This window comes from Cyprinus carpio, chromosome B11 (genome assembly GCF_018340385.1).
Source record: "Cyprinus carpio isolate SPL01 chromosome B11, ASM1834038v1, whole genome shotgun sequence".
Classification (NCBI taxonomy): domain Eukaryota; kingdom Metazoa; phylum Chordata; class Actinopteri; order Cypriniformes; family Cyprinidae; genus Cyprinus; species Cyprinus carpio.
Window position 1 is genome coordinate 23,611,366 of NC_056607.1, and position 22,534 is coordinate 23,633,899.

Below are 22,534 nucleotides of genomic sequence, written 5' to 3' on the forward strand. Positions count from 1 at the left end.
GCTTTGCACGTTTCAGAGCATGCAACAATCATCTTTCCAAAATAGTATTGAGAAGCATTTATAAACAACAACAACAAAAAAATGCTTTGTAAAGTTTTCTGTCAGAATAAAAGTTCAGCAGTTAAACTTTTAAAAATGAAGAAATTAAGCATCCATAAATATTTGTATTGTAATTTTAACGTTGATATATAAACTAAAATTAGTAGTAGTAGTAGTATATTATTTTTCTTAAATTCTCAAACGTTTTTATTACAGTAAAATATTATCATATAATAGCATTTAGTAATATATATATATATTTTTTTATTTAGTCATTTTTATATTTTTATTTCTGATTTGCAATTAAAATCTAAGTGTGATTTTTTTTGATGAAAATTGTGATTACAATTTAAAATTTTAGGAGAAAAATCAGATCCTCTAAAAAAATAGAATCTTGTCTGAAGTGTTACACTTAATAATAGTAAGTATTAAAATGTGCAATTTATTCATTATTGTGTGTGTGTGTGTGTGTGTGTGTGTGTGTGTGTGTAGTTTAATGTAATTAAATGCAAATACAATTAAAATGCGAAATATTGTGATTATGTATCAATATGGCCATAAAATAATAATAATACATTTTTATCACATTTACCCACCGAAATCACAATTTCAAACTGAAAAAAATGCAATTGAATTTTTTCCTCGACTCATGCAGCCCCATAACCTCTTTGCACTATGGAAGAAGAGAAGAGGCGTTTTTGACAGTTTATACTTTCATTAGAAGGAAGGCGTGAGAAGCGAGAATCTTTAACCTTCAGAGCAGGTTGTTTAAATCTCTGAAGCTGGTTTTCAGTTCATTCTGACTGTGTTTTTCTGGTAAATGTGCTGTTGGTGATCTGTTTTTCTCTCCAGTCCTGCAGGTTTGGCGGGCAGCCCGGTGATCTCTGACATCTCTCTGATCCGTCTGTCTCCGGGAGCCGCCGGCGAGTCCAGCTTCCTCCCGCCGCACTCTTACGTCTCTCCACACGTGGAGCATTACCTTCGCTCAGCGCACAGCAGCCCCACGCTCTCCATGATCTCAGCAGCCAGAGGACTGAGTCCAGCCGAAGGTCAGTCAAACTCCAGCACACAGCACTCGCTTTTCATCAGTTCATTAGCTTTCTTAAATACTCCATTTTTTTTTTCTTTTGTACAGAGAAATATTACGATATTATAGTATTTAGTAATAATAATTCTTTTTGTAAATTTTTATTTAGTAATAATAATAATTAATACATATCAATAAATAATAAAATAATAAATATGTATTAAAAAATATTTGGGGGGATTTTGTACAGAGAAATATTACTATATTATAATATTTAGTAATAATTATTATTTTGTATTTATTTATTATTTTGTAAACGTACATTTGTATTTAGTTATAATAATAATTAATAAATATCAATAAATAATAAAATAATAAATATGTATTTATTTATTTTTTGGTGGGTTGTACAGAGAAATAATACTATATTATAATATTTAATCATAATTATTATTTTGTTTTTATTTATTATTTTGTACATTTTATGTAGTTATAATAATGCTTAATAAATATCAATAAATAATAAAATAATAAATGTGTATTTAATTTTTTTTTGTACAGAGAAATATTACATTCTAATATTTTTTTAATTAACCATTTTTATTTGTTTATTTGCAAATTATTTCTGTAGTCAAAGCAGTTTGTACTAAAATAAAAAAATAAAGAAATTAATATTTGTATTCAGCAAGTATGCATTAAATTGTTCAAAAGTGACAGTAAAGACATTTATAATGTTGCAAAATGTTATGTTCTTTTGAACTTTCTATTCATCTGTAAATCCTGAAAAATAAAATGTATCACAGTTTCTACAAAAATATTGTGCAGTTCAACTGTTTTCAACATTGATAATAATCAGAAATGTTTCTTGAGCAGCTAATCAGCATCTTAGAATGATTTCTGAAGATCATGTGACACTGAAGACTGGAGTAATGATGCTGAAAATACAGCTGCACATCACAGAAATAAATTACACTTTAACAGAGATTCACAGAGAACACAGCTGTATGAAATTCTAATATTTTTATAGTATTTTTTGTAAAATAAATACAACCTTTGTGAGCATAAAAGATCTTTCAAAAACATTAAAAAGTGTTACTGACCCAAAACTAGTCTTTCCAGATCCAGATGGGGGTTATTTGAGCCTCAGCCGAGGGTTTGCAAATTCCGCATTTCAAAACTTCACTTCTAATGATCGTAATTTTGAAAGCTGCTGTTTTGTCTGAGTATGTGTGCATGTATTTGGGTTTGGCCACTTGCAAATGCATTGCAATGAATTGTCAAACACGTGAAACTTTCCCGTCCTGCGATTTGCCCTTCGAGGGCCGCTCTGGAAATGAATACGAGGCAGAATTTCCAGTTTCCATCCCGAAGCGACGACAGGCCTCTCCTCGGAGCTGAATTACAATTACAGGCCGACGGAGTGACATATAAATCACGCTTCACAGTCTGTCAGCCGTAATGTGTTTGCTCCTTTAAACTCAAATAAGCAGCGCGCAGGAGATCCCGACAGCGATAAAGACGTAAAAGAGCCACGAGAAAGAGGAATGGGGCTATTTGAGCCCGAGCGAATGCGGACGGGTAGGGTTGGCGTTGAATTGGATGCGGTCGAGTCTGATCTGGCTTTTTTTTAGACGAAGGCAGGCCGTTAGTTATGGCTTGTTTTTTAAGAGCGTGCTTGTTATTCAAGTCAGAATATATAGAAATGAGAGGCTTTGAGAGAGGATCCAGGACGCTTTCTGATTGTGTTCATTGGCAGAGGGAGTTATTTCTATAGTGAAGGATAGTTTTTTATAAGGGACTGTTTTGTTGTTCGTTTGCATTCTGGGAGATCCTCAAAAGGTGTTATATGACACACTTGCAGTGCATTGACCAGCATTCACTGCGTTTGCATGCTTACATGGAGCATGTTTCTGTCTTAAGCGCTTGTAACTTATTCTTCAGCATTAAACATGCTGTGTCTGATTGCTGCTGACACTTTTATAAGACGTTTAGTAGGTGCAGATGTCAACATGTTCTTACTGTAGGGCCCTTGACCTCACGCCTCTGGACTGAGTCTGTACAGCTTCACTTATAATGTTGGTTAATGTTTCTTGCACCAAAACAGATATTTTATTTTTGAATGATCATTTTCCACCAAGGCTATTTTTCTACTGCACCTTTAAGACTTTAAGGTTATATGCAAATGATGTCTGTTCTGATTGGCTGACACTGCATCAGTGTTTTTGTAGCTAAAACTATTAATTAAATAAAATAAAATTAATTAAATAAACTAGAATTATTTTTTTTTTCAGTTATTGCAACATGCTAAAATGTTATAAATTTAATAAAATTTAAGCTTAAATAGTACTTAAAAATAAAACTAAAGTTTAAAATAAAATAAAAAATTTAAATGACCAAAACAAAAAGCACATAAAATTACTAAGAGATGATGGTCATTGAGATACTGTTATTTTTATTAATTCGTTTTTTATTGTATTAGTTTTTATTAATATTTTACATTTGTTTTTATTTATGTATTTTCTGCTTTTATGTTAATTTTAAAGTTTTAGCAATTTAGTTTTGTTGTTGTTGTTGTTTGTTTCAGTTAGTTAACAATAATGACCCTGAATGCTAAATATGTTACTAAAATTACTAAAACTAAAACTTAAAATATACTGAATTAAAGCTAATATTAATTAATATGAATGAACTAATATTAATATTATTTATTTTAAAAAGCTAATAAAAAATGGCAAAAGCCTGTAATAAAATGAAACTAAAATTAAAATATATACTGAAAAATATATAAAAATAAAAGCCACTTCACAATATCAAAAAAGAATGTTATAATAGTATATAATACTATAATGTTATATAAATAATACTAAAATAACACTGCTCTAGGCATAATTCACACAGTTTTTCATCAGTTTCTGAAAACTGAGGAAGTGTATAATGCAAATGTGGGTTGGTCATATGTTAATGAGCTCATAGTTGTGATTATCCTGAAGATTTAGTCCTGTTTCCATGAATACATGCCTCTTTAACTCTCTCTTCTCTATGTCTGTGCTCGGCAGTGGCTCACGAGCATCTGAAGGAGCGAGGTTTGTTCGGTTTGCCCCCTCCGCCTCCCGGCGCGACCCCCGCAGACTATTACCACCTGATGACGGGACACAGGAACCCGTACGGAGAGCTGCTGATGCAGGGGGCCGGAGCCGCCGCTCACCTGCCCGAATATTTCACTCCGGTGGACGGTGAGTTCCACAGACACACAGGCATGCACTGTAAAAAACGACCGTGAATTTAACAGTAAAAGACTGTAAAATGCAACAGTAAAAACTTGTTAAATGCTTAACGGTAAGTTCCCCTACTATATACGGTGAAAAACTGTATTGGACATTACATGTAATTTTACTATAGTATACCGTTTTTGGATGTATAATTGTATATTATCAATGTATAATTTACAGTAAACAACCGTAAATTGACATTCCCAGAATTACCTGTGTTACATTTCAAATTTGATGTTTTTTTTGTTGTTGTTGTTGTTTTAAATAACAATGTTTCTTCATAGTTTTTTCTTATCAGTTTTGTATATTAGGTTTGTATGTTACACCTAATGTTGTTAAATGAATGTTTATCGCATTATTTCACTTTCATGCGTGTTAACATGAAGGTGTTTAGTGTTTGTGAGTGTGAATGACTCTGTGCACCTTCTGTATAATAATATTTAATAGCTGCTTGTGATGGGCTTGTCAGGTTACTTTCTCATCACAGCCTGCTTTTGGTGGTTATCATTGTATTACAAAGGTACAAAACAGATTTCAGTACATTCATTAAAATGTTTATAAGCAACTGAAAAAAAACACAAATGTCAAAACTTCTCCAGGGCCCCAAAACACCCTCAGACTCCAGAGAGTTAAATAGGTTGGTATATTAACATTATATCAGTTAATGAAATAATGGTATTTAAATGTAAATTTAAGTTAAAACCGTAAAACCTAACATGTTGCTACCATATTTTTTACGGTAAAGTTTTAACAATCACAGCTGCCTTTTTTACCGTAAATTTTACGTAATTTTTTTTACAGCGTGTGTTTGTCTGTATAACTTTTAAAATGCATGTTATTTGTTGTGCTAAGAGAATCCATGTTTCTTTCCATTTATTCATTAAGCAGACACTTTTATCCAAAGCGTCTTTCCAGGATAATACTTCAAAGGACTTTTTAAACACACATTTCTCTAAGATTCTTACACCGGCAGACAGTAAAATAAATAAACTCTCATGTTCAGCATCCGCTTGCAGCTGATGCTCTCCAAACACTGGCAGGATGCTTCACACGCCAGACGTTTCTGTGTTATTTCTTTCTGTCATCCAGCGCTTCCTAAATTGCCTTAAAAGGGGAAGGTTTTTTATTTATACATTTTCTGTTCTTATTTCAATTTCAGTTAAAGTTTTAGTAGTCATTTCTTCATTTTTTTATGTATTTATGTAGTTTTATTTCATTTTTATATCAGTTTTAGTTTTTGTTATTTTAGTTTTTTAAAGGGGCCATCGGATGCAAAATTCACTTTTATCAGTTATAGTTTTAGTTATATTAGTTTTTAAGATTAAATGGAACTAAAATGGGACTAGTACTGTTATGGTTTTTATTAATATTTTAATTTAGTTTTTATTTTCATATTTTCTGTTTAAAGATTTGGTAATTTTGTTGTTTTTGTCATTTTTAAAAAATATATCTTTACTGTTTTTTTGGGGGTTTTTTTTTACTTTTATTTCAGTTTTAGTTATTTTAGTTTTTAAGCTTAAATGGAGCTAAAAAATAGTACTAGTACCGTTATAGTTTTATTAATATTTTGAATTCGTTTTTATTATATGTTTCTATTTTAGTTCAAGTTGTTATTATTTTGTTGTATTTTTTCTTTTTTATTTATTTTAGATTTTTAAATATATCTATATTGTTTTATTCACTTTAATTTCAGTTTTAGTTATCTTAGTCACTAGTTATTTTGGCAACTAGCTGAAATAAAAGGTTTTTTTTTTTGGTTGTTTTTTTTTTTTTTTACTCTTTAGTTAAATTGTATTTATTTATTTATTTATTTATTTATTTATTTATTTATTTATTTATTTATTTATTGTTTTAGTTACCCTGTTTAGGACAGACAGGAAGTGGACATGATTCTGTGGGAAGAATAATGCAGTGGCCCAAATTATCCATAACTGCTCGTTTAGTAAAACAAGTTGTAAAGTTCAAGATAGTGAAGCTGGAGCTGGTCATGAAATTTCATTTAAAAATTACTACTAAATAATGGAGTATACTGCCTTAACAAACCAAGTGATGAGTGACCGAGCAAGTAGTAGATTGTTTGGTTTTTATTTATGTGCATTCCACTGGATAGCTCTGCCCCTTTTGACATTTCATTGGTCCAAAATCTGGCTCCTCATTAAACATTAAGCATCAAATATCATGAGATTTGCTGTTTTTATGTTTTGTCACGCACCAGTTTCATATTCAGTGTTCACGGACAGATAACTCATCACTCCACGCCTGGTAAGTTAGAGGTATTGTAAAGAACATTTGTCAGGCTATCATATTCATAATTATTGATTTATTGCTTTTGGAATTTCTGTACATCTGAATCACAGTCACTGAAGCATCACATTATTAACAGGTGCATTATGTTGTGTTTATTTAACTGTCTCTTCTGTATTTAACACAGTTCTTTGCTGTTCTGTGAATCAGTCAGAGTGAAAATACCATGACAAGCCGCTGTGACTAATAGTCCACAGAGAGACGGAGGTGTTATTTCAAACAAACACATGGTGATATACAGTAGGTCTCTGGCTCTCTATAGAACAAACATTTGTCTCCTTCAAACAATCCGAGTTGAAAAACAAACAATCTCGGTCCGCTCTCGCTCTTTAGCGTGACGTCCAGGCGTGTGTGCGTGCAGATCTCGGGCTTTGCTGAAGCAACATGAATGAATAGCTCATTTAGCTGTGCTAACTCCATCTGGCTTTGATCTGCGTCCCGTCCGGAGCCGCTGATGCTTCCCGACAGCTTTTACACAGATGTGTTTGGACGCTGACAGTGGAGCGTGTCCCGCGCTTTGACGGGAAACAGCGTGAGTCAGTTACAAAGAGATAGAAAGAGAATGAGAGATATGATAAGTCAAGCAAAGCCAGCTAGAAGGTTGTAAAGGAAACTTCAGAGTTTGAAAAAACACCACATTTTCCATGGTTATATGCCGTTTAGTCACGATTAACCCAAGGGTACACTAATTGTATAAACAATGAAGCAGCAAGAACTGGTGTAACCATCAAAAATATTGCAATCATTAGATCCAAATGGATTAGGAAAGTGGAGAACATTAACACAACTGGCAAAATTCAGCATAAAGTCCTGTGGATGTTACAGTTACAGTTACAGTTTTATTTATTTTTTTCAATTATGACACCACCTATCAGTGGAAATTGCTTATATTTGGTGTGTGATCTCAGACTGTCCTGGTGTGCATGTGTGCCAAATTTTGTGAAGTTCGGACATCATCACATCCAAAAACCCATGTTTGTTCATAGCAGTTAGAAGGTTGTAAAAGCTACTTTGGAGTTTAAAAATACCTAATTTTCCATGGTTATATGTTGTTTGGTCATGCCACAGTCACTGTTAGCATAAAAAATATAGCAATTACTGGCAATCATATGGTTCAAAAAGATTAGAAAAGTGGAGAGTGTCACCACAATCGGAAAAATTCAGTATAAGGTTCTGTGGATATTGCAGATACATTTGTTTTTTGTGGTAAAATTTGGGATAAAACTGATCACAGTGACACTTTTGATATTTGTTTTTAGTTGTAGCGCCACCTATTGGTGGAAATTGCTTAGAATTGGTGTGCAATTTCAGACTGTCCTTTTGTGCATGTGTGCCAAATTTTTTGAAGTTTGGACATTGTCACATCCAAAAACCCATATTTGTTCATATGAATTTAGCTACATGGGAATATTTGGTGCATGGAATCGAAATACAATTATATGACTTGTAACATACTCAAGCATGTGTAGTATGTCTCTAAAAGTACATCTGTCCTCTCTGGGGTTGTAAGGTCACTATAATAAAATAACTTCTGCTGAGGTGAGGTAATTTTGGGGTAAACTTGATCGCGGTTACAGTTTTCTGATTTTTGTTATTTTTGTTATAGCGCCACCTATAGGTGGAAATTGCTCAAATTTGGTGTGCAATCTGATATTGTCCTGGTGTGCATGTGTGCCTAATTTTCTGAAGTTTGGACATTGTCACCTCCAAAAACTGACATTTGTTCGCAGAAATTTAGCTAAATGCAAACGCTTGGTGCATGTTATCGGAACGCAATTCTACAGTATGGCTTACTACATACTCAAATGTGTGTAATATGTATCTGAAAGCAGATCTGTCCTCTATAGGGGGGAAAAATCACATTAAAAAATTCATTTCCACTGAGGTGAAGGTGTAACAGAGACAAATGTCGCTGCCATTGCTGAGCGCTCTTGATACGTTTGGCCAATATGATAATGTCCACATTTGGACACACATCAGTGGCTCCAAAAGACTCCAGTAAGACATTGATGTTGTGAGTTTTATGTTTGGTTTTCTTGGCCTTTTGTATTTTTAGTGTCTGTTCTCTCTGGATTTGGGTCCTGAGGCGGCTCTTAGTGCTAAAGACGTGTTAGGAGCTCCGACCGATGCCTGAACATGACAGCAAACATTAGCCCATGCTAAGAGTAATGACCCTCACGGCAACAAAGCTGAGGGATTATTTATTAGCACTGAGGTCTGTGGGGAACCAGTCCATGCACACACAAAGAAATGATTTGTGTAATCCTGCTTGTGTTGGCACGGCACGTGATGAAATCATTATGGACGTCCGGTTGCCAGAGTCTCACACACACACACACACCGGGTGTAATGCTTTGCACCTGTTGAGTTTTCTGCAGTTGTCTAAATAATTCTCCACTGAAATAGCAAACAGATCAGTCTGAAACATACTCTACACAAGTTAGCAAGCTAGCTACCTGAATAATCAGACGTCCGGTTTAACAGCGCAGACATTTGATGATAACTGTATCTCTCAGAAAGTGTTTTGAATCCCAGTTGATCTTACTAAGATGATCGTGAGCCGTAGACACGCAAACACACACTTGTTATTCACACACATTCCTTTACGAGCCAGAATCAGTTCTGTAAATTACCCTCATTAAACAAAGTCAAGTCTGCAATAGTTTGATTGTTATCTGGATAATTACGGTAATTTATTGGAAAGGATTAATTATCTCAAATCAAATCAAAATGAGGTCATGCTGAGTTTGAGATGGAGACGATTAAGACAGTTCACCTAACCGGTTTATTTTTTCACTAATCCTGTTCGGCCTTGAATTCAATGAGTCACTTTAAACTCAATTTCAGTATGCTTTGACTTGATTTTATTTATTTATTATTATTTTTACTTTTTTTAGGTAACTGTAGGGACACTTTTAAAATGTAATTTTTTTTTGATTTGTATATATATATATATATTTTTTTTTTAATTTAAATATTTATATTTGAAGATAAAGACATATTTATTAGTATTAATAAATTTGTTTAGTGATATATATATTAATTGAAAACTAAAATAATAATTTTAAGTAATATTTTAACTACTACTTTTAAATACTGTAAAATATATTTTACTTAATATTTTAACTATTTCAATAATGTTTTTAATTATTTATTTAAAATGTTTATTATTTTAAAATAAAAGATTTTATTAAAAATAACATTTAAATACACAAGTTTTTAAGAATATTCTTAAAATAATTTTCTAGAATAATATTTAAAATATAACATTTAATTTTATTACTAAGTATTAATGAACTTTAAGAGCATTTTCTTGCACAGTTTGAAAAAAAACTTCCTCAAAACGGTGATCTGCAAAGATACAGAAAGAACAGAAACAGAAAGAAACAGATACTGTCCCAAAACTGGTGCCATTTTGTTTTTGTTTTTTCATAAAGTTTGTTATGAATTCACGCCAGTTTCCCAGTGAAGTCTCGTTATCTGCGTACAGTATATTCTGTTTTCCGTGGCCAGGAATCAGTCTTGAGCTCTTATTGATGGGGTCCGGCTCTTTCCTGCGGAGCTGTGAGTCGCAGAGGGTGTGTGAGAGCATCGATCATGCAGTCGTGCCTCACACACACACACACACTCACACACACGGTTCCTGAAATAGCTCAGCGCTGGGCGAAACTAGAAATGACACGCTGAGATTCTCCTGAGCGAGAGAAAGAGAAACAGAAGTATTGATCACCTGACCTGATCATGTTAGCAGTTTGGTGGACTGATTCCATTATCGATTAAACAGAATTATTGATTGAATTTAAAATCCTGATATTCAAATATTTTTATTGACTGGTTGATATTGATTGGATTTCAAATCCTGAAAAATTTGCATTGATGCATTGAAAAGTAAAATAAAATTGAAAGTAAATATTTTTTTTTTTTTTTTTTACCCACAATATTACCAAAGTAACTATAGGGGAATGTTAATTATTAAATAATTAAATGTTATTTTATAATTAATGAAATACATTTTTATTTGTAAATATTATAAATATATGTTTTAATAGTTTAATGTAATATTTAAACTTTTTTATTTTTAATTAATATTATAAAGCCTTATATTAATAATACACAGTATTAACAAATTACCAAACTGTAGGGGCACTTTAATTCATAAATTAATTATTTAGGTATATTTTAAATACTTATTTATTTGAAAAATAATACTTAAAATATTTGTATTATTTTTACACACTGTAAAAAAATACAATATTTTATTTTAAATATTATTAGATGTTTTATATTATATTATAACACCATTTTCTATTTAAAGTAATATTTTAAATATTTTTGATTGATCAACTGATATTAACTGGTTTTTAAATCCCAATGGAATTTTTTTTTTTTTTTTAATAATTGATGAATTGCACAATAAACATTTATTGAGAGAGTAAAATCTATTCTGATTTGATGTCTCAACAGTGTCGCGGTTTCCCAGCCCTCGTCTGACACCGCGTTTGAGTCGGAAGCGAGCTCTGTCCATCTCTCCGCTCTCAGACGCCAGCATCGACCTGCAGACCATGATCCGCACCTCGCCCAACTCTCTGGTGGCCTACATCAACAACTCTCGCTCCAGCTCGGCCGCCAGCAGCTCTTATGGACACCTGTCCGTCGGAGGCATCAGGTATTCAGGGTTGCCAGGTCCCAGAAAAAATTCCAGCCCAAAGCTTACTAAAAACCTGCCCAAAAAGAATGAAAAATAGCCCAATTTTTGGCCCCAACCACAGCTCACAGCAGCTTTATTCCATTAATGCAACAAACATTTAGATTTTTTTCATTCTATGTTTTGGATTTTTGGCAGACTTGTTTATATGTACTGTGTGCATATTTAGTTATTTAATCTGTATTCTGTATCTGTCTTTTATTTTTCAGCACCTTTCATGATAAAATTTAAAATTAGGGCTGGGCAATATGGCCAGAAAAATTTGACAATATTTTTTCTTCCCCATGTCATACGATATGGATATTTATCACAATATTCATTTACCATCAATATAAAAGGAAATGTTTAGACCTTGAGAATGAATGTAAATCGAACTTTTTTTCATAAAGCTGAATTTTCATTTAGGGCCCCATGAAATCCATTTTGAGTTTACTTAAATTCTTTACCATTTTATTTACTTTGTATTTGATGATTTAAAACAAATTTATCATCAAAAATCAATTAATTTTTGATTAGTAATATACATTGCTAAGAACTTCATTTGAACAACTTTAAAGGTGATTTTCTCCATATTTGGTATAGTACATTATAAAACTAGCCAAGAACACCGAGACCCTGGCAACAATGCTTTTTAAGACTGGGTTGGAACCCTGCAGTTTTTGTTTGGTTTGGTTGTTAGTTTTTTTTGTTTGATTCAGTTAGTCGTTTGGGTTATCGGAATCTGTTGTTCCGGTGGAGTGTCCTCAGTGCGTTTGGACACACGCCGCCGCTCCTCCAGCCGTCTCCCAGCTTCTCCAGCAGACCCCCGCTGAGCCTCTCCTCCCTGCAGACGCCCTCCGCCAGAGACCCCCAGACCCTGGTAACACAGCCACACTCAGCAGCCGCACATCACTTTCTTACAAGGCTTTTTATTAGATTATTTTTATATTCTTTTAAAATTATTAACATTCATTTTTATATTTTTATTTTATTTTATATTATATTAAATTAATATTTTTTTAATTTAATTTTATATTAATTTTATGTTCAAAAGTTGCTATACAAATTAATAATAATAATAATAATAATAATTAAAAGTAATGAAAATATAATCATTGGTTAAATAATTTATTGTAAACTATCATTATTAATATTATTATTAAATTTTTATAGCACATTTTATACATAATACATATACATAATAATTAGTAATAGTAGTAATAATAATAATTAATAAATATTTTATAAAAAAATATATTTTATATTATTATTATTACTGTTAATGTTATGTATAAAAGGTGCTATACAAATAATTGTATTATTATTAATAAAATAATAAAAATGTTAATCCATGTTAAATAACAATTGTGCAAATTATTATTAATATATTTGTGTAGCACCTTTTATAGATTAATTGTTTATATATTTATATTACATATTTATGTTTTATTTATAAAATTAGTTTATTTATAAAAGGTGCTATTCAAATAGCAGAAGTAGTAATAATAATAATAATAATATTTTATAAATTATTATATTTTATTATATTATATTTTAGCTGTAATAATAATCTTAAAATAAATATATAAATATTTATTTTATTATACTATTATATTTATTGTACTGATAATAACCAATTAGTAGGAGTAGTTTAAGCAACTTTTATACACATTAATAATTTATCTTTAAAAGTTGCTATGCAGTTATTATTACTAATAATTATTATTATTTCACAATAAATGATTATATTATATTAAAATATATTATTATTATTTGTATAGCACCTTTTATACATAAAATGATTTATTAAAAGTGCTTTTCAAATAATATATAAATTCATAAATATTTTACTATAAATTAGCATATTTTATTATAATGTTGTTAGCACTTTATTTTACAGTCCTGTTCCTCGTGTGCATACTATGTACTTATTATAGTAATTACAATAACTAGGTACTAACCCTGAACCTAACCCTACCCCATGTAGTTACCTTATATTACCAGTACTTTCTGTAAGTACACTTTAAGGACATGTGGTTGTGCTGCTGTTACGTTCAGCGTTTCCAAACCACACACTGAGTCTGTCAGCACTTCGGAGCTAAACGATGCTGTGTTCACATCACATGTACTCACTGCAGACGGTGGCGTCTCCATACTGACTGCTGCTCTCTCTTTCCTTCACTCCTTCTTTAGAACACAAATGGCGACTCTGCAGTCAGCAGCACGGTAAACCCCCTGAACAACAAGAGGTCAAAGGTCAAGACAGAGTTGGACGGGCCGCGACCTGTGTCTCCTTGTTCTCCGGTAAGAAAATACTGTGGCTCTGTCTCAAAACCTGGGGAGCTGACTGTCTACATCATAGAAGATTACATCCTAAACCAACTGGAACCTCAAGGTCCACACACACATATTGAGTAAATAAAATTTTAATATGAATATAAAATACATTTTGTTATATGAATATATCAATATATTTATATTAATTAATGAATTAATTTATTATTTAAATTATAATGTTAACTGAAGCATTTATATTATATTTTAATATTAATATAAGGTAGAATGTATTATATTAATATTTAATATTAATAAATACATTTATGTCATTAAAATATAATTATATTAATTCATGAATTATTTTATAATATATATATATATATATATATATATATATTAATTATAATATTAAATGATTAAGTTAGTATAATCATTTCCATTTTAATTAGATTTAACTATTTTATTATATATTAATTAATTTTAGATTAATATTCCCTGCAGATTTGATATATTATACTTATAATTATACTTCATTTTAATATTAATATAAAGTGGAATGTATTGTATTAATATATTGGTATAATAATATTACAAAAATTAATTAATTTTTTTTTTATGGTAAATATTAAAATAAAATATAATTTATTAGATTAATATATACTGTTAAAATAATTATATATATATATTTCATATTAATACAAAAATATTAAACCAATAATGTTTGTGTGTGTGTGGTGTATTTAAAAATAAATAAATAAACATTAATGTTAAATTTCATTTTAATTAGATTTATTTAACTATTTTTAGTGGCAATATTTTTCATTACTGAATAATATACATTTAAAATCAGCATCTCTTGAATGCATATTAGATTTTTTTCTAACGTTGTAGCCGTGCATTCTTGGATAGCTTTGAGATGCTTCTATTGAATCTGACTTGTAATAATCTATGATCCCTTAAAATGCTGTCTAGGTAGGCAGCTGACTATTATGGAACAGAAGACGGTAAACTTAAAGAAACAACAGGCGGCGAAAGGCCCATACATCCTGTTATTCCAAAAAAAAAAAAAAAAAAAACTGTGGATTTTTCTCTCGGAAACGCTCCGTACTGATCAATGACGGGCCAGGAGGCCCCCGGGAGCCACCGGCGTCCCCTGACCCCCTTCTTCACACGCACCGCGCAAGAAAAACTCCAGCTGATAAGAGCTTTACACGCGCTGGCTCGCTTGCCACGTTTCTCTTGCGGCCGTGTAAACTGTGCCAGAGCACTTCATTTTAATGAAATATTGGCCGGCCGTTATTGTCACCTGAGAGTTTTTTCCCTCTCTCTTTCTCTCTCTCGCGCACACGGCTCATCTTTTGACAAATCTGCGGCTGCTCTTAGCGGTGAGGCAGGTTGGTGCTTGATGCATGGGGAATAAGGTGGCTGGCGTCGTCTTGGGGCCAACAGAATTGATGAAGATAGCTCACGGGGCAGAGATAAACATGCTGCAGTCAGCATGCCGTGTGTGTGTGTTGCATCGCTACCCACAGCAGTGTAGCGGTCCGATCGCTCTTAACACCACACACGCATCGCTACAAGCGCACAATTAATGCTTCGTCTTCGTGCTACAATTTTGGCAGAGTAAATAATATATCAGCATTCAGGGAGTGCTGATATAGAGCACAACGGCACGTTTCGCATGCCGTTTGTCGTTGACAAGATTCAGCATTTTTTTATGTCAAATTCAATGTCAATATGATTTTCGTTTGCAAACAAAATTCAACGTCTGTCCATTGTTTTGATTTTGACGTCAAACCAGTTTTTGTTTTCAACCAACATTTTATGTCTGTCTAATATTGTACGTTGTAAATAATATATCAACGTTCAGGGAGTGCCGATATTGAGCACAACAGCACGTTTTGCACGTCGTTTTTCTGCCCAATGGCCACTAACATCATTAAATGTTGATATTTGGTTGAAAATAGGTTGAATATATAACGTCACTTTGACGTAGAAAAGTGATGACTGATGACATTGATATTTTGTTGGTTTTTAGTCATGGTATTAATCAAGATTCTACTTTTTTTAATGTTATTTTTTTCATGTTGAACCAATTCTGGATTTTTGATGTAAACAATTTTTGTTTGCAAACAAAATTCAACGTCTGTCTAGTGTTTGGGTTTTGACATCAACCCAATTTTTTTACAACCAAAATTTTACATCAGTCCAATGTTCGTCTTCGTCCTGATATATATATCAGCGTTGTATACTGTATATATCAGGAGTGCCGATATAGAGTACAACAGCACGTTTTGCATGCCTTTTTTGTGCACAGTGCCTGCTAATATCGTAAGATATTTGGTTGAAAATAGGTTGAATGTAAGTCAAGTCACTTTTATTGTCACATCACCACAGCACATGTGCCTTGGTGAGTGAAATTCTTGGGAGCGTGCACCAGAAATTGCAGAAACAGTTAACATATAACCATACAGACTTCAACAGGGTGAAAATATGCAATATGCACATACATATAGTCAGTACACACAGTGTACTATTGGACATACTTACAGTTAGCACTAAACATTTTACGCAAATATGTACATACATACAGTTAGCACTACACATTATACACTATACACAGAATGTACAACATTCTACATTATGTAGACATATATACGCATGAAAATATGCTAAGGTGCAACAGAGTGTACGTGGGCTGGGTACAGAAATGTTATGGATGTGCATTGGATGGAATCCAGTGGTAGCAGGTAGATTATTGTATTAATAGTTCGGTGTTGAACTGTTAAAGTTAAAGTGCAGTGTGTATGTATGTCTAAAACCAATGTCAGTTTCACATAGAATAGTAATAACAGATAACGTTGATATTTTGTTGGTTTTAAGTCGAAAAACCAAAATTCAATCTCTATCCAATGTTGGAGGCTAACATCAAGCCAATGTTGTGTTTTGTATGTCAACACAATTTTGGTTATCAATCAAAATTTAACAACTGTCTAATGTTTGGGTTTTGACATCAACACAATTTTTGTTTCTGACCAAAATTTAAAGTCTGTCCAGTGTTGGAGGTAACGTCAAAACAGTGTTGCATTTTGACGTCAACCTGATTTGCATTTCCAACCAAAATGTAACTTGTGTTCAGTGTTAACATAAAGCCAATGTTGGAGGTCAACCTCAAGTCAACGTTGTTTTAACGTCAATCTGATTTTCATTTCCAACCAAAAATTCAACATTTGTCTTATGTTAGAAGTTGACATTAAGTCAGCTCTAGGTTTTGATCTCAACCCAATTTTCACTTCCAACTAAAACTCAACATCTGTTCAATTTTGGAAGTTGATATCAAGCCAAACTGAGCTTCTATGTCACCAAATTTTCATTTCCATCCAAAATTCAACGTCTGTCCACCATTGGAGTTTGACGTCAAACCAATGCTACATTTTGAAGTCAAACCCATTTTCATTTGCAATCCAAATGCAACTTGTGTTCACTGTTAACATTAAGCCAATGTTAAAAGGTTGACGTCAAGCCAATGTGTAGTTTTAACATCAACCTGATTTTCTTTTCCAACCAATCTGTCCACTGTTAGAAGTTGACTTTATGTCAAATCTGGGGATTTAACATCAAACCAGTTTTCATTTATAACCATATTTCAATGTCTGTCTGTTGTACAGTAGGTCCACATCAAGTCAGCTTTGGGTTTCGATGTCAACCCAATGTTCAATTTTAACTAAAATTCAAAATCTGTTCAACTTCGGAAGTGGATATCAAGCCACACTTGAACTTTTATGTCAAACCAATTTTCAATTCTAACCAAAATTCAACATGTGTTCAAAGTTGGAGGTAGACAACAAGCCAACATTGGGTTTTAATGCTGACTCTATTTTTATTTCCAACCAAATTTCAATGTCTGTCCTATTTTGAAAGTTGCTCATCAAGTCAGCTCTGGGTTTTGACGTCAAACAGATTTTAATTTCCAACCAAAATTCAACGGGTGTTCAATGTTAGAAATTAATTTAAAGCCAATGTTGGGGATTGACAACAAGCCAGCGTTGGGTTTTGACATCAGCTCGATTTTCATTTCCATCCAAAATGTAACGTCTGTCCATTGTTGGTGTCAACTTCTTTCCTTCGTCCGATGCCAGCTGGGTGTGTTGCGTCTAAGTCTATGCATTGTTTCCCAATATGTAAAGCTTGATGCTTTGGCTCCCTTTGGGACTATTTTTAAAGAAAAATACTACTGCTAAATTTAATTTGCGTAAATATTGCATAAACTGATCAAAAAGACATGACAGTCATTGAACATTTTCATCAGTCTGTAAGTCTGTGTGCAAATGTTTTCACAAACATATGATTCATCAATAATTTTCTACTAGAAATGATTATAAATTAACAAAAATGTAAGAAAAACTGATACCACATGTACAAAAAAATTACATACTTTGGGTGTTGTTATAAATGAGTTAAGATAAAATTATTTACATACTGTAGATACTGAATGGTAAATATATTAAATTTTATATATGAAGAGTAAGAAAAGAAAGGCTGTATAGGAAAGCCTTTATATGAAGGTGTTTAGGGTGGGTTTTATGCAAGAATACTCTAAATTCATTAAAAATAACTGGAAATTTTTCATCAGAAGATCTCTTGTGTAATAATCCAGTTACAAATAATTCACGCAATTAATACCAAATGAGACCCGTTTTCTCTTGCTAACAAAGCAGTCCGCTAAAGAGCGTTTATGCTGTAACGCTGCTGTTCCCCCTCAGGACCATCTGGGCGGCGCAGTGGACCTGAAGGAAGACTTGGATGACTGCAAACAGGAGGCTGAGGTGGTGTACGAGACCAACTGCCACTGGGAGGGCTGCAGCAAAGAGTACGACACGCAGGAACAGCTGGTGCATGTAAGTGTGTGTGTGTGTGTGTGTGTGTGAGGGCTGTTATGGGATAGTCTGACAGACGGCTGACACAGGTGAGCGTTTCAGAGCTGCGCTCAGTTGGAACAGGGTCAACTTATCAATGAATACCGGCAGAATCAATATTTATTAGTTTCTATACACTTCCCATTTTTTTGCATCTTATACAGGAAGAGCCTGCCTCACCTGCAGTTATAGTGAGAAACCAGATTGGACGTGACATTATGACAAAGCGTTTACTGTTTTTGTGTGCAATGTAGTCCACAGGTGTCCCGTCTTTTACCTAAAGTTACTGACTCATTTTTGACCGAGGCAGCTGAGTGGTGAGAGGTGTCATTGACCTCTGACCTCTTGACCTGTGACCCAAAGGGCGCGGGGTAAATCTGTCTCAGCAGATGATAAGTGGAGCCAAGCAGCTTTAGAATACCACAGGTTAACAATCCAAGAAAATAAATGCATGATATAAAGACTTAAATCACTCTAAAAAGATTTGGTTCAATAAAAGTTGGTCAACACTGAAACAATTTATCATAATGAATTTTATGCATATTTTATATAATTAATAGATAACATTAATTATATTTTAAAGATTTTATATATAATAATTAAATTTTTACTTTTTTTTCAAATACTGGATTTTAATGTCCAGTAGGTTAGTTATTTTAATTTCCAACCAAAATATGAGGTTTGTTGAATGTTAGAGGTTGATGTAAAGCCATAACTGTATTTTAAATATTATATATAGTTTATAAAATAAATATATTATATTAATTATAATTAAAAATCAGAATCTTATTTATAATAATTTAATGTTTAGGTAAATTTTTTAATCATCTGTATATTCAATATTCAGAATCATTCAGGAGCTGGAAACAATCCACCCACACATCTGTAGACTTTCCATCATGTTATACAACACTGAACTGCTCCAGATCACTTGTGAATGACTGTTGAACGCGCATGTGAATGAACACAAGTGTTTGTTCCTCTTTAAGCCTGTAACGAGCCGTTATCAGTGAGTATCACTTGTGTAAACAGACGTGAGTGTGTGATCTAGTGGCTGAAGGGACAGTGAGAGTGAATCAGTGTGCTTCAGTGGCATGGACAGCTCTTTCTCTCCGTCTCTCTTTCTGCTTCACTGATCGGCTGGAATGCCACAGAAACGCCACAGGACAAGTGCATGCTGGGATAGATCAAGCACATCAAACCAACACACAGAAAGCAGTTAGTCGTGAACACACACCAGACAAACACCTTTGACCCAATTCAATGACACTAAGGCTTTAAACATGATTAAGAAAATTTAAGAGAAACGATCCTGCAGCGTTTGAAAGGCACTGGAGCCACTTTGTGTACATTCCCAAGAATCCCTTAAAAGCCGTTTGCTTAAGTACGCAGAGAGTGTTAGTAATTGTAAATTTGTGTCTCTCTGAGATCTGAGGTTTCTCGTTTTAAAAATGCACTCTCTCACAATCACACACCATCACATTTTCTTATTCCCGTCTGTCAGATGTAGAGAACACAGACGCTCGTGATGGATAGCACTGCTCTTCAATTGGCCAATAGGCAAATAGGCTCCTCAGAAGCTCAAATTGCTTTATTTTCTCAAGTCTTACGTCCAAACGACGCCAATTGTGTTGTTTTTTCGCATGACACGTGAAAATGGCACGGCCAATTAGACCTTAAACACAACGCTGACATTACAAAGGGAGAAAAGACGTCTGAGACAGAGTGAAAGTGAGCTGTTGTGTTTGTGTGTTCGCAGCACATCAATAACGAACACATCCACGGGGAGAAGAAGGAGTTCGTGTGCCGCTGGGAGGAGTGTTCGCGCGAGCAGAAGCCCTTTAAAGCGCAGTACATGCTGGTGGTTCATATGCGCAGACACACTGGAGAGAAACCACACAAGTGCACTGTGAGTCAGTCACACACACACCTACAGATAACTAGCTGTCTGCATGAGGGCATACTGTAGACCTAGTACAGGTTAACTCTAACCATTTATACTTTAAAAAAGCATTACAAATAAACATGTAAATGTCCCCAAACTACAGCTAAGAATTTTTATGTTTTAAAAAATGTATACAAAATAAAATAAATAAATAAATAAAAATTGAATAATGCAAATGATCCTAATTTACACCTAAAACGACTTTTATGATTCTTATATTTTAAAAATGTATAAAAAAATTGGATTTTTTATATATATATATATATATATATATATATATATATATATATTTAAATGTTCTAAAACTACAAGCTAAAAAAATGCATTTTTATTCTTAAAGAAAAAAAATAAACAAATAATAATAATATCAAAAATCTAACTTTTTATATTAATAATGAAAACATTTTAAATGTACGAAAAAGAAATAAATAAATACTTAATGTCTCAAAACTACAGCCAAAAAAAAAAAAATTCAATGTCCTCAAACTACAGCTAAGAAAACTTGGATTTTTACACTTTAAAAGTGCATTTAAAATAAATAAATAAATACATACATACTAAAAAAAATTCACAATAGTACAGCCACCCCCACCCCACACAAAAAAAAAACAAAACAAGATTTAAATGCAATGTCCTCAAACTACAGCTAGGATAACTTGGATTTTTATATGAACAATAATAATAATGATAATAATAAAAATAATTTAGAAATGTCCGAAAACAACAGCTAAGAAAACTTAAATACATAATTATGTGTGAATTCCAAACAAAAAATCATGGTACTAGCAACTCCATGGTCACGGGTTTGTTTTCCAGGGGAAAAAAAAGTAAAATAAATAAATAAATAAGGAAATCTTACATTGCAAAGCAAGTGGCTTTGGATAAAAGTATCTGTCAGATGAGCTTAATGAATGTGTGTGTTTCAGTTCGAGGGCTGCTCTAAGGCATACTCACGTCTGGAGAATCTGAAAACACACCTACGCTCACACACCGGAGAGAAACCCTATGTGTGTGAGCACGAGGGCTGCAACAAGGCCTTCTCCAACGCCTCGGACCGAGCCAAACACCAGAACCGCACACACTCCAACGAGGTAAACACACACTCGCATCTGGCACAACTCTGCAGTCAAAGTGTTTACACAGACATTCACAGAATTCTGTACTTCATACATGATATGAACACATCCAGGTAATATTTCAAACCATAATGTAATATATATATATATATATATATATATATATATATATATATATATCCTTTTTGACTTTTGAGTTTTACATAAGTTATTGAATTACAACCAATCAAAATACTCTAATACATTTCAATAAACATAAATAAATACAACAGCAGTATAACAAATGCTACCATAATGTATAAATATCTTAGTAAAGTATTAAAAAGTAATATTTTTGCATTGATATTTACTTTTCTTTCTTTTTTTTCCTTTTTTTTCAGTATTTACTGTATTACAGCCAATATTGTAATACGTTTTATTTAAATAAGCACACCATGTTAAATTAAAATATATAAAACAGCAGCACAACAAATGATACCTTGATGTATATTTAATTTAGTAAAGTAATATAAATATTTTACTAATAATAAATATAATATTAATTAACTAATAATAAATATAATAACTAATATTTTACTAATAAAAATATATTACTTCAGATTTTTTTCATAATTTACAGTATTACAGCCAATCAAAACACTGTAAAGGTCTTATTTAAATAAGCATAAATTGTTAATTGAAAATAAATAAAAAAACAGTACAGCAGATGCTATCATTGTGTATAAATATTTTTAAGTAAATTAATAAATAATATTTTAAATATGTTTGCATTTTAGTAATGAAAATGACATTTTCATGGTAATAATAAAAATAGTAATTAGAATTAGGTAGGTGAATCATGAAAATACTGTCGAAATGCAATCCATCTTAATGGTCCTATAGCCTTAATTTTCTTTTTAAATATTTTTGTTTAATATTGGGGTGACCTAGACTTCATCTTGACAGATTATGTGACATTTAAGATGCTCTTTTACAAACAGTGGAAGTGGATGGTGAC

The 22,534-nt window shown here is 32.5% G+C and overlaps 1 protein-coding gene across 1 annotated transcript in view; it reads left to right on the forward strand.

Moving 5' to 3' along the window:
- Positions 1-22,534, forward strand: part of gli2b (GLI family zinc finger 2b) — an 85,101-nt gene that overhangs the window by 55,874 nt on the left and 6,693 nt on the right. Inside the window, exons 4-12 of the mRNA XM_042734660.1 lie at positions 892-1,088; positions 4,123-4,299; positions 11,104-11,305; positions 11,385-11,414; positions 12,047-12,203; positions 13,517-13,627; positions 18,364-18,498; positions 20,276-20,425; positions 21,388-21,552. Of these exons, the coding sequence (XP_042590594.1) occupies positions 892-1,088; positions 4,123-4,299; positions 11,104-11,305; positions 11,385-11,414; positions 12,047-12,203; positions 13,517-13,627; positions 18,364-18,498; positions 20,276-20,425; positions 21,388-21,552 (1,324 nt within the window). The remainder of the gene's footprint in view (positions 1-891; positions 1,089-4,122; positions 4,300-11,103; positions 11,306-11,384; positions 11,415-12,046; positions 12,204-13,516; positions 13,628-18,363; positions 18,499-20,275; positions 20,426-21,387; positions 21,553-22,534) is intronic.